The sequence below is a fragment of the Cucumis melo genome, chromosome 7 (assembly GCF_025177605.1).
Source record: "Cucumis melo cultivar AY chromosome 7, USDA_Cmelo_AY_1.0, whole genome shotgun sequence".
In the NCBI taxonomy this organism is placed as follows: Eukaryota; Viridiplantae; Streptophyta; class Magnoliopsida; order Cucurbitales; family Cucurbitaceae; genus Cucumis; species Cucumis melo.
The window spans coordinates 14,068,298-14,083,783 of record NC_066863.1 but is presented as its reverse complement, the minus strand read 5'-3'; the positions used below and the strand labels follow the sequence as shown (position 1 = coordinate 14,083,783).

The following is a 15,486-nucleotide window of genomic DNA, read 5'->3' as shown; positions in this document are numbered from 1 at the left end:
TTATTATTGATAGAATCTGAAACTTTGCCATATTTTATAAATATTTTTGTCAATTTTATTTTTTTTTAAATTTAATAATAATAACTTAAGAATGACATTAATACAAAAAAGTGAAAATATGCGTGATTAACTTTTTTTATAAACTAAAAAGATATTAATACAAAGGGTGATATTGTAAATTTAAAATCATAATAATTATACGTATTTATTTTTTACAAAATGTTACAAATTATTTATTTCCTATGTTACAAGTCATTATAATAATCATACGTATGTTACAAAACAATATATATTTTTTAAGTTATGTAATTTGAAAAATCAAACCTATTTTGTTTTAGCGCAAAATGATTACGAATAGTGTTAAATGTTTTAAATGATTCCTAAAACATTATTCACCCACACAATAATTGTTTAAACGGTTTAATAAAAAAAAAAAAGGAATACGTGTGAGCGACGTTTCTATAAATTAAAAAGATATTAATACGTGTGAATAAAAACATAGCTTTAGAAAACGGGAATTTTTCAAAAAAAGTAACAAGAAAAAGAAAAAACAAACTATTTAGAACAAAAATCCCGTTCAAACCACGAAAAACTAAAAATTATTGAGTATTTTCTACAATTTAAAAGATAATATCAAATTGGTTGCGACCAACAATCACCACTAAATTATTGATAAAGACCTTCGTTGTTAAAGTCTTAATTTGGAGGACTGGAAAGAGATAGTAAACAATATCCCCCCTAGAAAACATGAATTATATAATCATTTCTAAATCTACAATAAGATTTTTATTATTTATTATTATCATTATTTTTAAATTTTTTTTATAAAGGATCTACGATCAAATCGGGAAGAATAAAAGGGTTATTATGTAAATCAATCCAAGAGAATATAAGTTTGTACTGAAATATTCATGATCAAAGAGTTTTATTCTTTGAGTTACATTTCTTCCTACCATTTATCATTCAAGATTTTGTTGACAAAATTGTACTAACATTGAATTACCTACTACATTACATCGTACATGTATCAATCCTTACCAGTTACCATATCATCAATCAATCAATCCTTCCAATTCATTTCTCATCTGCCTCTTTTTTTTATTTTTTTTCTTTTACTTCAATCCAGGCTATCTTCTACTGCTCACAGCTTTCGCTTTGCTCAAATCCGACAGTTCCTCGATCAACTTCCTCTCCTCACTACTCAACTTTTTCGGGATTTCAACCTGCACACGAACCAACTGATCTCCCCTCATATTTCTCTTGTTTAGAAGAGGAACTCCTTTCTTTGACATCACAAGTGTCGTATTTGGTTGTGTCCCGGCAGGAATTTTTAAATCAACCATCCCATCTACAGTTGGAACTTTGATGCTGGTGCCCAAGATAGCATCAATGTAGGAAACTTTGCAAGTGTACAAGATATTGGTATCATCACGTTTTAGTACGGGATCAGGCATAACATCGATAATGACGAAAAGATCCCCAGGAGACCCACCTCGTCTTCCTGCATTCCCTTCATTCCGAACTCTTAGACGACTACCAGCATCAACACCTGCTGGAACTTTTAAACTTATCCTCTTTGTCCTCCGTACTCGCCCATCCCCAGAACATGTGTTGCAAGGTGTGGATATTTCCCCAGTTCCGCCACAGGAAGAGCAAGTCATTACCTGCTGGAAGACACCTAAAGGGGTTCTTGCCGATGAGACAACCTGGCCTTGACCACCACATGTACTACATTTAGTAGGTTGTGTTCCAGGTTTAGCGCCAGACCCTTCACAAGTCCCACAACTCTCCAATCTGCTAATCTCAATTTCCTTTTCGACACCAAAAACAGCTTCCTTGAAGTCCAACACAAGGTTGTAATATTCATCTTGTCCATCTACTGCTCTACTCCTCGACCCTCGACTTCCCATGCCCATACCGCCCATGCCTCCCATGCCTTCGAATAGAGACTCAAAGAGATCAAAAGGATTGCTGAAATCCTGAAGAAGCAAATAGCCAAATTGAAGTCAGGCAAAAGGAAACTTCATAAATATAGTTTTCATATTTCTATCAGAGAATTACTTACCCCCATGCCCATACCAGCGCCTTTAAGGCCAGCCTCTCCATATTTATCGTAGAGTGAGCGTTTCTCATCATCAGACAAGACCTGAAACAAGCAATTTCAGGGGAATTAGTTTCCATGGTTCTCACTGGAAACTGCAAAATCAAAACACGAACAAGAGCTACAAGGCTCTTACTTCATAAGCATTACTAATTTCCTTGAATTTCTGTTCAGCCCCAGCATCTCTGGTAGAACAGGAAACAACGCGTTATAAAATACCTATTATTCAACGGAGTCTGAACTACTACTGAATGAGAAAATAAAAAATAACTATAACTAAGATCAAAATAACAAGAATAAAGTGCTACCCTGTCATCTCTGTTATAATTTGTGTTCTGTACGATTGCCTAGTGTATTTTCATCCCTAAAAGGTTATTTAACTTACTTGTTCACATCCGGATGGTAACTCCTAGCAAGTTTCCGATAAGCTGAAGAATGCAAAAGAACATATAAAGAGGGATAAGGTAAAATATTCAATGGATAAGATACATCTAGGAGTCGAACTATGAATATTTGAAATAAGTAACAAATCAAATAAACATGGATGAAGCCATGGCACGTTGACAGGATAAGGAAATACATCCCGCATTAATAATGGAAAGCATACAAGATGAGGCATTTAAAATAGATAACAAATAAAAAATAAACATAGATGAAGCCCAATAGACATTAAAAAAGATAAGTACCACTTTTAATTTCAGATTTACTGGCATTTTTGGACACCCCAAGGACAGAGTAATAATCCTGCAAATTAATTAATAAGTGTTATTGTTTAAATAAATGCAGAAGAAAATCTCTCAGCCTACCTCTCCTTTTTTATTTTCTTGTCTCTTTTCCTTTTTGGGTGGGGGAAAGAGCAGAGGTGGAAGAGGGAGAAACAAAAATAGTACGCACACTATCTGCTCTAACAACAAGCAACCCGCCTCTTCGTTGATGTGAAGTTTGTGAGGATCTTGTGTCAAATAGAACGCTGAAGGAACCTCGGGAGAAGAAACTTGAGTTCAGAGCAGCTATGTTGCTAATCCTGCTTGTGACACTACAATATCAAAAAATAAATATCATTGTGCTTCTAAATGTGGTTGTATATAAACCAATTACATTGGCTACTTCAATAGGTTTTCTCAAATGACTCATAAGAAATAATAAGGGGAGTAACAGGGCACCGAATCCTAGCGCACACCACCTAACCTCAGTAAAACAACAACCAACACTCATCCCCAATAAAATGGCAACTAAATCTTAATTTCTGACAAAAATTCTAACTTTAATCTCTCACATACTTTGATAGCTCAAGATTAATCTCAGCAAGATCTTTACAAGTTCATGCACACTAAGGATGGAGAATTTCCAATTTTTGTTTTCAAAATACAATTTGAAAATTCCAATTGAATAACTTGTAGAAGATTATGGCACTGTGTGCATTTCAATCTATCCATACGTCCATAAGTTTTTAAGAAATAAAAACTAGAGGGAAAAAAACAGTTGAAATTATCTGCTAAAACACCCTAAAAATGATCCAATACAATGTTCGAACACGTTTTCAGAGAAGTTTTATACCGTACAATGGATCCTATATATAAAAATAGGAATCAAATACATCACTTAAATAACAGCCTAAAAGAAGAGATATTAGAAACCAACTAGACCAGTTAAGTAATTTCATTACAAGTTTACAACAAAATACAATTTTTGTAGGATCTAACCATAATAGCTATCACACTACAAATTTGTGATGTGCTAGCAACAAGCACACTGAGAAACCTCAAATGGCTTATGGCTACATATGGAAGTTGAAAAGTAAAAGATAGAGAGCTAGAAAACTTACCCATATTGGATGGAGGATATCTTATTTGTTGAAGGTTTTAGCATGCACTGAGGATAAATTCCCCATTGAGCAAATGATGTACTTCCACAAGGTATAATGGCCATTGAAACCATGTTGAATGATGCAGGATCTAATGAAAAGGCTACTTACTCTTGATTGGATTCTGCAATTTAATAACGTAACCATGAAATCTTCCACCAATCATAAGACGCTTTACATTACCCAAGTATTAAACCCAATGCAAAAAGACAGGTTTCTTTTCCAACATCTTGTTACTTGTAACAAGTTCTAATAGGATTACAAGATTTAAGGAAAAGCTTAAAGAGTGAACAACTCTTGAAGCAACTAATCATCGATACCATCTAGGTCCCTAACACCAAATCTTCACGATCAAAACCACTAAATAACATGAAAAGTGAACTCTATTAACAATCTCAGTCTCATATAACACAGTGAATAAATACAACTTGGGGGGGGGGGGGGGGGGGGGGGGGCTGAATCCAAATAAAAAATAAGTGAAGAGTAGTAACGAAACTTTATCTTTATACAAGGCAATTCTTCAGACAAAACTTTTCTCATTCGCAGCATCATATTCACCTCCATTAAAAAGCAATCTTAAACCGGAAATGGCAATGTAGATCATTCCAGGGCCCGAAAGGAATAATCATCCATACTCACTTCAAACACACAACTCATTTCAAACAAACTTAAATTCAGACAAAACCCAAAAATACAACTCAAAAGTCGCCAAAATACCATCGCATTAGGTTTTCTTAGGCGATAAACAACGCCTCAAATCAACAGAGACCAAAAATCACAACACGTATCACCAAAAAAAAAAAAAAAAAAAAGCAAAGCAGAACAAAACAACGCATGGTAAAAGAATTGAATGAAACAAAAAGAGAAATAAGAAAACTCAGGGAGTGACACAGAAAAGTAAGAGAAGATAGTTCATGAATCGGTGGAATAAGAACAGGTATTGTTCTCAAAGTGTTAAAAAGAAGAAAGAAGAAAGTTTGGGGATGTGTGTGGAAATTACCTGTGTTGGTGCAACACTTCTGCTTCGAATCTGAGTATGAAATGCTTAGAGAGAGAAGGAGAGAGATGGTGAAGAGAAGCAGAAGAAGAAGCAGAGAGTAGCCTCCACGGTTGCAGGCGAAGAGGAAGATGAGGTTAGCGACTTCTGGAGTAATTTGTCGAATTTTTTTCTTTCCTTTTTTTATTTTTTATTTTTTTATTTTCCAGAGTTTTCCATCAAATTGTGTTAATCGGCTATTTTAAGACCGTATATTTATTTGCGGACAAGGAGACAGATTTCCACCGTTGGATTCAATTGGCTGAATTGAGACAACGGCCTCAGGTCGGGGGCTTGAGCAAAAGCTTGGGTTTGGAATATTTTTCTTTCACTTTTGTAGTTTAAAAAAATGGTGAATAATTGGGAATAGAAAAAAAATGAAATTACTTATCAAATAAATCTAAAAAAAACTCAAAGAGTACTATCTAGCATATATTTTTCCTAAATTCTTTAAATAATTTTAATATATTACTATTTCTAAAAATGAATCTTTACCCAAATCTAAAAAATATATTTGTTAACTATTTCTCCTCGAAAATTTGATGTTACACACCATACTAAAATATTATTCAGAAAAATAGTTATTAAAAGAGTAAATTTACATAAATATACTAAAGTTTGAAAACTATTATAAATATAACAAAACACCAAACTATTTACGGCGTAACAAAATCCATAAAATTAATCACTTTTTAAATATTCCAAATTTACCTCTCCATCTTTCTTTCTTCCTCGCGATTCGTCTTCTCCGTTCTTCTAATGCGATTTCGTCTTTCTTCTTTCTTCTTTTTCTTTTCTGTGATTTCTTTCCATCATATTTCTTATTTTTCAATTCTTTATTTACGTCATTTAATCTTTCCATCGTTTTACTTATTTTCCTCTTTTTTTTTTCCGCTTCGATTTCTTTTCATCGTCTTTCTACTTTTCCTATTCTTTTTTCGCTGCGATTTCTTGTCATCGTCTTTCTTCTTTTCTTTTTTTATGCGTTTGCATTTGGGTAACCAAATCTAAACGACTTTGTATAAGATTGTGTAAAAAAAAAAGCAAAATCTAAAAGATCGTATAAACAATCTTGAAAAAAATCATTTAGATTGGAGTAGCCAAATGTAAACAATCATTTAAGAAAAGCAAACGATCGTGTGTATAAAAAATCTTGAAAAAAATTCATTTGAATTGGAGTAGCCAAATATAAACAATCGTGTAAGAAAAGTAAAAGATCATGTAAAAAAAGTAAACAATCGGGTAAAGAAATCTAAACGATCGTGTAAAGAAATCTAAACGTTCGTGTAGTAAAAGAATTAAAAAAAACGTGTACCAAAAATTTTTTAAAAAATCATTTAGATCTAAACGATCGTGTAACAAAATTAAACGATAGAACTAAAAAGATAAATTGTAGTATCTAAACGATCGCATATAAATTATAGCAATATCTAAACGATCGCGTATATATTGAACCATATCTAAACGATTGCGTATATATTGAATTATATCTAAACGATCGCGTATAAATCACAAATATATTGCACGCGTTATTGACGGCATGGTTGATGGAACATTTTTGGTATTTTACACGGTGGGCCTCTGGGCTTTTTTCGTTTTTTGAATTGTTCTATAGAGTGTAAATATTTTGCCTTTTTTTATATTTTTGAAAAGACCCCTACAAGTTATAACCATTTAAGAAAAATTCATGAAAGTCTCAATTACATTTTCATAAATTTCATATTTGTTCTTATTGGTTTTGATTGTTGCAAACAATTTTTCAATTCTTTTTCTTATTCTTCTTTCCGATTTTTTTTCCATATTATTAATTTCTCCTTCTTCTTGTTTGCGATTTCTTTATTTTCTCTTCCATAATTTCTTCCTTCTTCTTCATCTCTCATATTCTCTTTTTCTTCTTGGTACAAGATCTAAATGATATTGGTATAGGATCTAAACGATGGTATACCAATATTTAAGCGATTAGTTGTCTATCCCAAATAGACCATTATCACCGAATATATTATTTAGATTTGGTACAAGGTCGTTTAAACTGGGTACAAGATCGTTTAGACTAGGTACAAAATCGTTTAGATTTGGTACAATATCGTTTAGACTAGGTACAAGATCGTTTAGACTAGGTACAAAATCGTTTAGATTTGGTACAATATCGTTTAGACTAGGTACAAGATCGTTTAGATTAAGTACAAGGGTACAAGATTGTTTAGATTGGATACAAAATCATTTTTTCACGTGTGTGATCAATTAATTGTAGGGATATTTTTGTTATCTCACTTTGTTGGCTTTTTCTTTTTTCAAAATTTTTCTATACGGTGTAAATATTTTCGCGCTTTGTTCTATTTTTTAAAAAACCCTTATTAAAAAGAAAATTTTCATAAATGTAACAGACCATTAAAATATTTACGGCTTGTGTAACAAAATGAAAAAACCCTTAGCCATTTTTTTTAAATATTTCAAGTTTGCTCTTCCCTTTTATCGTCTTTCTTCTTCTTTTCCCCTGCGATATTTTTTCATCGTCTTTCTTCTCTTCCTCTTTTTTTTTTCCAAACCGTCATTTGGTTCAAGATCGTATATCAAATATAAAAAAATCTATTTTTTTTTTTACTTTTTTTCAAATTGTTATTTGGTTATTCAAAATCATATACTATATAAAAGATCTTGAAAAAAACATTGTTTAGATTCGTACAAAAAATAGTCAAATATAAATGGTCGTGTACCAAATAATCCTAAAAAAATTATTTGAGTAGTCAAATCTAAGCGATCGTGTAGTACACAAAAACAAACTATCGTGTAGCCAAATCTAAACGATCATGTACTAATGAATCTTGAAAAAAAATCGTTTAGATTCGGCTACCCAAATCTAAACAATCAAAATCTAAACGATTTTGTGCCAAACAATAGCCAAATTTACACGATCGCGTAACCAAATTAAATAATTGTGTACAAATAATCTTGAAAAAAAATTGTTTATATTTGACTATCTAAATCTAAACGATCGTGTACCAAACAATAGCCAAATCTAAACGATCTTGTACTAAATATATTATGGGCATTGTTGACGAGGTATTTTTCATTGTGGGCCTTGGACTTTTTCTATTTTCGTAATTGTTATATATAGTGTAAATATTTTGTTGCTTTGTTATATTTTTGAAAAGACCCCTTAATTACATTCTATTTTCTTCATTCATTTTTCGAAAATAAGTAATTTCGTGAGAAATAAATATTTTAGGTAACTAAAAGTATGGAATCTTAAATTGCTAATAGTGTTTTTCACGTTGGGCTAACTTATTAAAAATTATAAATTGTTCGGACTAAATTGACACATCTAAAAGTATAAACACTAAATTTTACAAAGTTTGTAAGTACATGTACTAAATTGATATTTTAAAGCATAAATATTAGATTGTACAAACTATAATTTAAAAGCTAAACTGTTACTTCCATAAAAAGTTTAGATACCATTACATTTACGGTTTGTTTAGTAGAGAATCCAAAAACAAAAAGTTAAAAACAAAATATTTAAAGAAAACAAAGTTTTATTTTATGTTTTCAGATATATGCTTAGCGGCAGATTCATGAATTAAATTATAATTTTTTATTAAAAAAATTCAAATGTGTTTGATACGGTATATTTATGAATCATAAAGCTAATCTTACTTATCCACTAAAATTTAGTTGGCAATAAGCTATTATTAGTTTATTCACGAATATAATTTATGTTTAAGAAATTAGTTAAATTACAAATTTAGTTCGTACAATTAAGAGAAAGTTAGAGTTTAGTCTCTATTTTGATAAAACGTCGATTAAATTACAAAAAATGCCCATAAACTTTGTAGTTTGTGTAAAAAATACTTCCTAAACTTTCAAAAGTTTCAAAAATACTCTTAAACTTCAAAAAATTGTTAAAAAAAATATCTTTATCATACATTTTGGATATAATCATTAAAGTTTTGTTTCAAAAATGCTCTTAGACTATCAAAGAGTTTCATAAATACCCTTAAGTTTAAATTAAAAATACTCTCATTGATCCAAAATTTACTCCAATTTTCTCACCAACCAAAATTTTAAGTTAAAACCATAGTTTAAAATTTATTTGACTATTAACACAGAGTGTGAAGACGACCAACCTCACTAGTTATTGTTGTAATTAATATACAATTAATTATTAAATAAAAAAATGTATTTGACTATTAACACATTGTGAGTTTTTTTATTTGATTAATTATTGTTTTAGTATGTTTTACGAAGAAACTTTTATTTTGGAAGTTTGTGATATTTTGTGGAATTTTATATTTTAACCAAGGTTTAAAACATCGATGTTGATGGATATATTGAAGTCTTAATTTTAGGAAAATTTTGATGAATATTTTTGAAAAATTATAAAGTTAAAGGAGTATTTTCACAAATAATGTTTTTTTGGAAAATAAAGACAAAATTGAGGTAATATCAAACGAAATTCCAAAAATGGGGTATAACCCCAAACTATTGTAAAAAAATAGGTTGATTTAAGTTATCGAAAGGAAAGTACAGAACTTCCTTTCATAAAATAATCTATCCCATTTTGATTTTGATTATCCGGGTGGTTTAATTTTTAAAAATTTTAATTAATCGTGTCCTTTATGTTCCTAAAAAACTGTACAACTTTTTCTATTTAACACAAACATTTAAAATTCCTTCTCCACTTGTATTACTAATTTTTTTTTATCACACTTTAAGGTAATTAATTAGGATGATTCTCATGGTCTAAATTTTAAAACCATACTAACAATTAGGATGATTATCAACTTAATGTATGGTTGAAGGGTCTAAATTTTGAAACCATACCGACAACTAAATTTTGAAGCAGTGAATTAAAAAAATGCTATGGAATTTGCTATAAAATTTTTAAGTTAAACAAAAAAAAAAAAAAAAAAAGAAAAAAAAAAGAAAAGAAAAGAAAAGAAGATGTTTGTATATTTTTAGGTGATATTTTTTTAAGCTTTCAAGGAATATTTTTTAACTTGAGTTTGTAATATGTCCATGGTTTTGGTGCAAATAAAAATGTATTTTTGTATAATTCTACATTTAAAATTGAAATTTATATGGATTAAAAATTTGATTTACAAACTAAGCATTATCTTGATCTCCCTCTTCAACATCATCGCCCTATTGTCGTCGCCTAAGTCAGATGCATCTTTGATCCGTGGCGGCAACATTGAGTTGTTTGGTATATTGAATATTATGTTCTATATTTTCTAAGGTTTGATCACACATTGAGATCAAATCTTGTAATCCATCGAGTAAGCATGTACGTCTTGAACAAAATTATTCTGAAAGATTACAAATAATGTGCATGTTATAAAATTATAAAACAAATCATATTAAAGTTCTTACCATACAATAATAGTAAGCGTCGTCTGGTATGATAAATCATCTTGTAATTGACGTGTACCAGGGAAATAGTCATATGATACAGTTGACCCGTGTGTTGCTTCTCATTGTACACAAAACTCAAATCGTGAATGCCATATATACTCCAAATAAATCCTATGTCAATCTTGATCATGTTTTCCTTTTAAATCAATTTGGTGTAGTGTTGGGTCCGTAAAGCATAATGTTGGTTGCATTTGCAGCATACCAAACTGTCACAACACACGATTTGGTAGATGCAACTCAATGATATGGAACCATATCATAGAGCCCACGTAAGTTCAGACCACGTCACCATTATGAGATTGATCAAGAAGAAAAGCCATAATATCGGGCGTGTATGGTGTCCAATTAATCTGTTAACAGAAAAAAAAAAAACATAAGTAGACAACAAAAAACAAATAGACAGCATTCTTATAATACTTTACTACATGAGTGCATCAGTCGGTCAAATATCTGTCGATACGTCAACAATATATTTGCTGATTGTTTTGATGTAGGTAGGACATCACTCCATCCTAATGTGTGAAAAATTAATAATAAGTTATATATAGTGCAAATTTTATTAAAAATAATATATAAATAAAATAATACTTGAAACTCAGTGGTCGAGCAATTGGAGCCTGTACTGCAACTTGTGGTGCTACAATAAGAAATCTGTCATATGCTTATACTTGCAGTAACATTAGTGACCTAACTATTTCTAAGGATTGTGCATTACTAGCTCGACATAATTTCATATAAAGTCATGTAAGGCATTTAGCACCTAAGAGTACGTACCAGCCTGGTCAGAATTGCTTAAAAACGGAAGAAACATACAGTGTACTCTAACCCAGATCGTGGTTAATCTATTACTTTAAACAACTCCCATTTTTTTTAAAGGTATGATTGATAAAATGGTTTTCAAGAATTTTATAAAAATTTCGGCAGCACCTCCCCTAAAATATGAGTTAGTCAAACTTGTAAAGGGGAGAAATTTCACTTCCATATAAGTAATGACAACTACAGAATTCACAACGCATCAAGTGTGTTTCACCCTTTCTTAATAGTGGCTTCAATGATGCGAAAATTATGTCGTCGAAAGTCTTTATGATGCAAATTTTGCATCATTAAAACCCAAATGTGTAGTAGTGTATCCTTTCAAGTGATATTGTGTTATCGCGGCGCGTTGGCTTTAGCTTCTACTTAACAAAAACGAACCAAACAGTTGCCTTAGTTTTTAGGTTGTGCGGGAAGAGCTGATACTTTCTGGTTGAAGCTACGTCTTACTTTGTTCCGAGCCAAGCTACTATTTCGAATGCATCTTGCATATCGCGGTCTTCTTGTGAATTACTCTTTCCCTTTCTTTTTCTTCTTCTTCCCTCTTCTTTTTCTCCTCCTTTTCCATCTTTTCTTTCATCGCCTTCTCCTCGTCTTATTTCTACATCTTTTTGTCTTCTTCTTTCACTCTTTCTTTTCTATTGCTTTCTTCGAGGAGTAACTTAAACATCATTCCAATATTTTCATTAGTCATGGATATCTCTTTTCCCTTGCATTTGAAAGGGTTTCACCCTTTTATTCTAAAAACTACACTTAAACTGGGTAATGCTTTGTTCTGAGGTGTGGACTCAAGTTGTGCTTGCTCCGACACAGGACCATTGGAGCGTACAATTTCGATGTCGCTCTCATATTGACTAGCCAAATTTGGTACTTCTTTCTTTCCAAATTGCTCACTTGCTTTGTTTTCGGCCATTATCGAAAAAAAGTAAAGAAAATTGAACAAGAAATAAAAGCTAAGGCAATGTAATCTTAGTAGGTTCACTGAAGAAGATGATCCAGATTCAAAAGGCTTGAAAGAAATCGTGAGTGAAAAAAAAGTTTCGGTTAGGGTTTTAAAAGGGTTTTTAAAGACGACTAACAAAGGCGATTTTTTATGCGTAAAGAATTATGCAATATAGGTAAGATCGTTGTTAAACAAAAGTACGTTCGAAAATTAAAATTGTTGAAAAAGGGTGCTTACCTAGGTTCGCTTTGACAAAAAAATATTTGTAGTTTACCCTTACTCTTACCGTAGATAGGTGCAAGCATGAGTGTTGAACCCAAGAGAGTGATGCTAAGTAAAATTTCTTGAATAAAAGTTTCAAAGAGATGAGATTAGAACAAAAAGAAAAGAAAAGCATTGAAAACAATTTGAGAAAAATCAATAAGGACCAAGAATTAAGGGAAACTTTAAATTGCAAGTCAATTCACAAGAAAAGGAAATTAAAGATTGAAACTCAATAAGAAAAGTGAGAAAATGGGCTTAGGCTATTAATCTATTCTTATCATTGAATCAAAGATGATTAAGAATTGAATCATGGTTAATTTCAGAGGGGTTCTTGATTCAGATTCTTCACAAGATCAATTTGCTTGATCATGGGAGAATTTTTATCAAGACAAGAAAATAGATGATTTTCATAGGGAATTAGTTTAATTCTTGCAATATTAACTAAAACTCTGAACTAGTTCTTTAAAGAAAGGTGAAATTTCCTTCACAATTTTGACAAATCAAGAATTAATTGGGAATTAATTGTGCACTAAAAAAATATGCAATTACTTTCAAAGAAAAATACCAAGAACAAGGAAAATTCATCAAGCATCATTCAATTTCAAGAATTTGGTGAGAAACAATCAAGAATGAAGTAAATTTTTGTGTAGAGAAAAGTAATCCAATTAGTCTTGCATTAATTGTCATACCTAAGAATCCTGCATACAAAGATTGAATCAAAATTGAAATCAAGAATAAATTTGACAAGAATTATTTAGATTGAGACATGAGTTTAATTCTCGATATAAAAAAAATTAAGGATTCCAACAAAAATTTACATCAAAATCAAGATTGAATCAAACCCTAATTACATGAAAAATTAAATAAGATAAATTCTCAAAGAAAGGATTAAACCTAAGACCACTAATCTCGAGAATATCCTTCCATCATCAACAAATCTAAAATTTAATTTGAAGAGAGAAAAAAATGGTAGAATGATGGATAGAATCCTGGAAATTAGGAGAGGTTTGAGAGAATTTGGGGAGGAAAATGTGGATGGATGATTTTCTTTTCAAATGAGGGGTTAATAGGGTCTTATATAGAAAGTAATGGAAGCAACCGTCAAGTGGGCTTGAACTCATCACCTCTAGGCCTAGGCGTGCGTGATTTTAATGGAAAAATGGCAAAATTTTGAAAATTTAGCAAATAATTACAATAATGCCACTCAAAAATATAAAAAAAATTATTTATGTCGATTGGGTTTCGAACCGCAGATGAGGGAGAGGCGTGTGCGATCGGAGCTCGACACCTGGTGCAAGGAAAGAGGTGGGTGGACAGAAGAACACGTGTTCTGGTGGATTCAAATAAATTTCATTTTATTTCGCGTCTGGTGAGATTCAAATCGATGAAGTCTAAGGCACGCGAAGGGAAGGATCAAAACGACGTCGTTTTGGCTTTAAAAAAACTGAAAAATAAACGCTTCACTTGAGGTTCAAACTCCTATCGTCTGGGTTGTTTACATATGTGAATGGCTAACGCATGTCACAATTTTTTCAATATTTACCAATTTGCCCCTAGACTTTAAATTGACCGTTCTCCTTCATTTGAGCTCCATTTTAAGTGATTTTTGTTGCGTTGGATTTGTATCAGAGTCTTCTTTCATATTCTATGTAAAATATCAAAATAATGAATATATTCATGGTATGGATTGAGAATAAACTATCTTTAAACATGTCATTATTTACCCCAACAACAACTTAAACTGTGGTTAGGGTTTGGTTAACTACGCAGTTAACGTCACACAAAATAAATGCAGAGTGATATTTCACCTGAATGTTTGAGTTCTTGATGCATAGCACAATCATTACAAATCGAATTTGAAATTAAAAAAAGCGACGTTTGACATTCTTCAAAACCGTAAATAATTACGAACGAAACCCTTTTCCTTAACATCTTGCGAGAAGATCAAAATGCCTAATGCATTTTGACACGAACCCTTCTCGCTTGGGGACTTCATCGTGCAAAACCCTAACTTAATTCGCCTAAATATTTCATGAGAACACTCAAGCTCCCTAACTTGAAAAGAATACTAATAAAACTAAACTACCAAAATAATAATTACAATTATAGAAAAATAATTACAAGTATAATATATAAAAATTAAGGATGCACAAGATAAATGAGATAAGGGAAACTTATACATTACAGATGCACTCTTACGTTCAGGTTCTTTGGCGAGAAAGGTTGTGTCTCATCGCATGCTGCTCCTCATAGCTTTCTAGCCGCATTCTCTTCTCCTAAACTACATTGATCATTTGAAGCATATGACTCTTTGCATCTTGATTGCTCATCACAATAAGTCTCTGCTCCCAATCATTAATCACATTATTCAACTGATCCTTCTTAGTCCTTATCGCGTAGTTAGTAAAGATACAAATCTTACTAAACTTACCGCGAGGACACTTTCTTTGACGCATTTATATGGGTTATTATACTTCAACAAATTTAACAGTTAAGATCTCAAGCATTTTAGGGTCTCAACTTCATTTGTGCAATGCATTCATTGAGTTCCCTATTGGTTTAGATGAAAAATACACTTAGGACTAGAGTTGGTTCAAGCAATCACAAATTACTCTGGTACCTTAAAATGCTTCACATGATCTTCGGCTGAACGCGTGATTCATCATAGCTAAATACTTTGCCCAAGATCAAAGTAAAACCTTACTCTAGTGTTTGAAAAATCAACTCCCCAACAACGGCACCAAAAATTAGATAAATAAGTTTAGATTCAGACTCAGAGTTGTTTATATGCTTAATTAATTATACGCAATAAGTCATTGGTCATGATCATTTCACCTCTTTATCGCATAAGAGCTAAGTCTTTGTTGAGTGCAAGTTTTCCTATTACTTGCCTAAGTATAAGCGAAACAATAGGTTTACCTAGATGATCTAGGGTCAAACACAGGGTATTGATATCAAAGCTTAGTTCTAGAGTCTACTCTTCAATCAGACAATATAAAAGAATAAAGAATAATGTATAAACGAATATAAGCGAAACTATAATTACTTATGTA

At 31.5% G+C, this 15,486-nt stretch overlaps 1 protein-coding gene across 2 annotated transcripts; it reads right to left on the bottom strand.

Annotated features, from left to right (window-relative positions):
* Positions 1-862: 862 nt before the first annotated feature.
* On the bottom strand, positions 863-5,292 carry LOC103495730 (chaperone protein dnaJ A6, chloroplastic). Of its 2 annotated transcripts, none has more exons than XM_008457369.3 (8): positions 4,966-5,292; positions 3,927-4,089; positions 2,996-3,137; positions 2,788-2,845; positions 2,487-2,529; positions 2,238-2,286; positions 2,066-2,146; positions 863-1,979 (listed from the first exon to the last, which is right to left on the bottom strand). In XM_008457369.3, the coding sequence occupies exons 2-8, from the start codon at positions 4,037-4,039 to the stop codon at positions 1,128-1,130; spliced, it is 1,338 nt and encodes a 445-aa protein (XP_008455591.2). In that variant the 5' UTR covers positions 4,040-4,089; positions 4,966-5,292; the 3' UTR covers positions 863-1,127. The 2 variants fall into 2 exon arrangements, with proteins under 2 accessions (XP_008455591.2, XP_050943895.1); XM_051087938.1 differs by having other exon boundaries at positions 2,996-3,125; positions 4,966-5,186.
* Positions 5,293-15,486: the final 10,194 nt, after the last annotated feature.

Bases quoted from the DNA above. Each gene is read 5' to 3' on its own strand.
- LOC103495730 (XM_008457369.3), bottom strand. From the start codon at position 4,039: ATGGTTTCAATGGCCATTATACCTTGTGGAAGTACATCATTTGCTCAA. The intron at 2,287-2,486 runs GTAAGTTAAATA...CTGTTCTACCAG, and splicing joins TACCATCCGGATGTGAACAA to AGATGCTGGGGCTGAACAGA. The intron at 1,980-2,065 runs GTAAGTAATTCT...TTGCTTCTTCAG, and splicing joins GCGCTGGTATGGGCATGGGG to GATTTCAGCAATCCTTTTGA.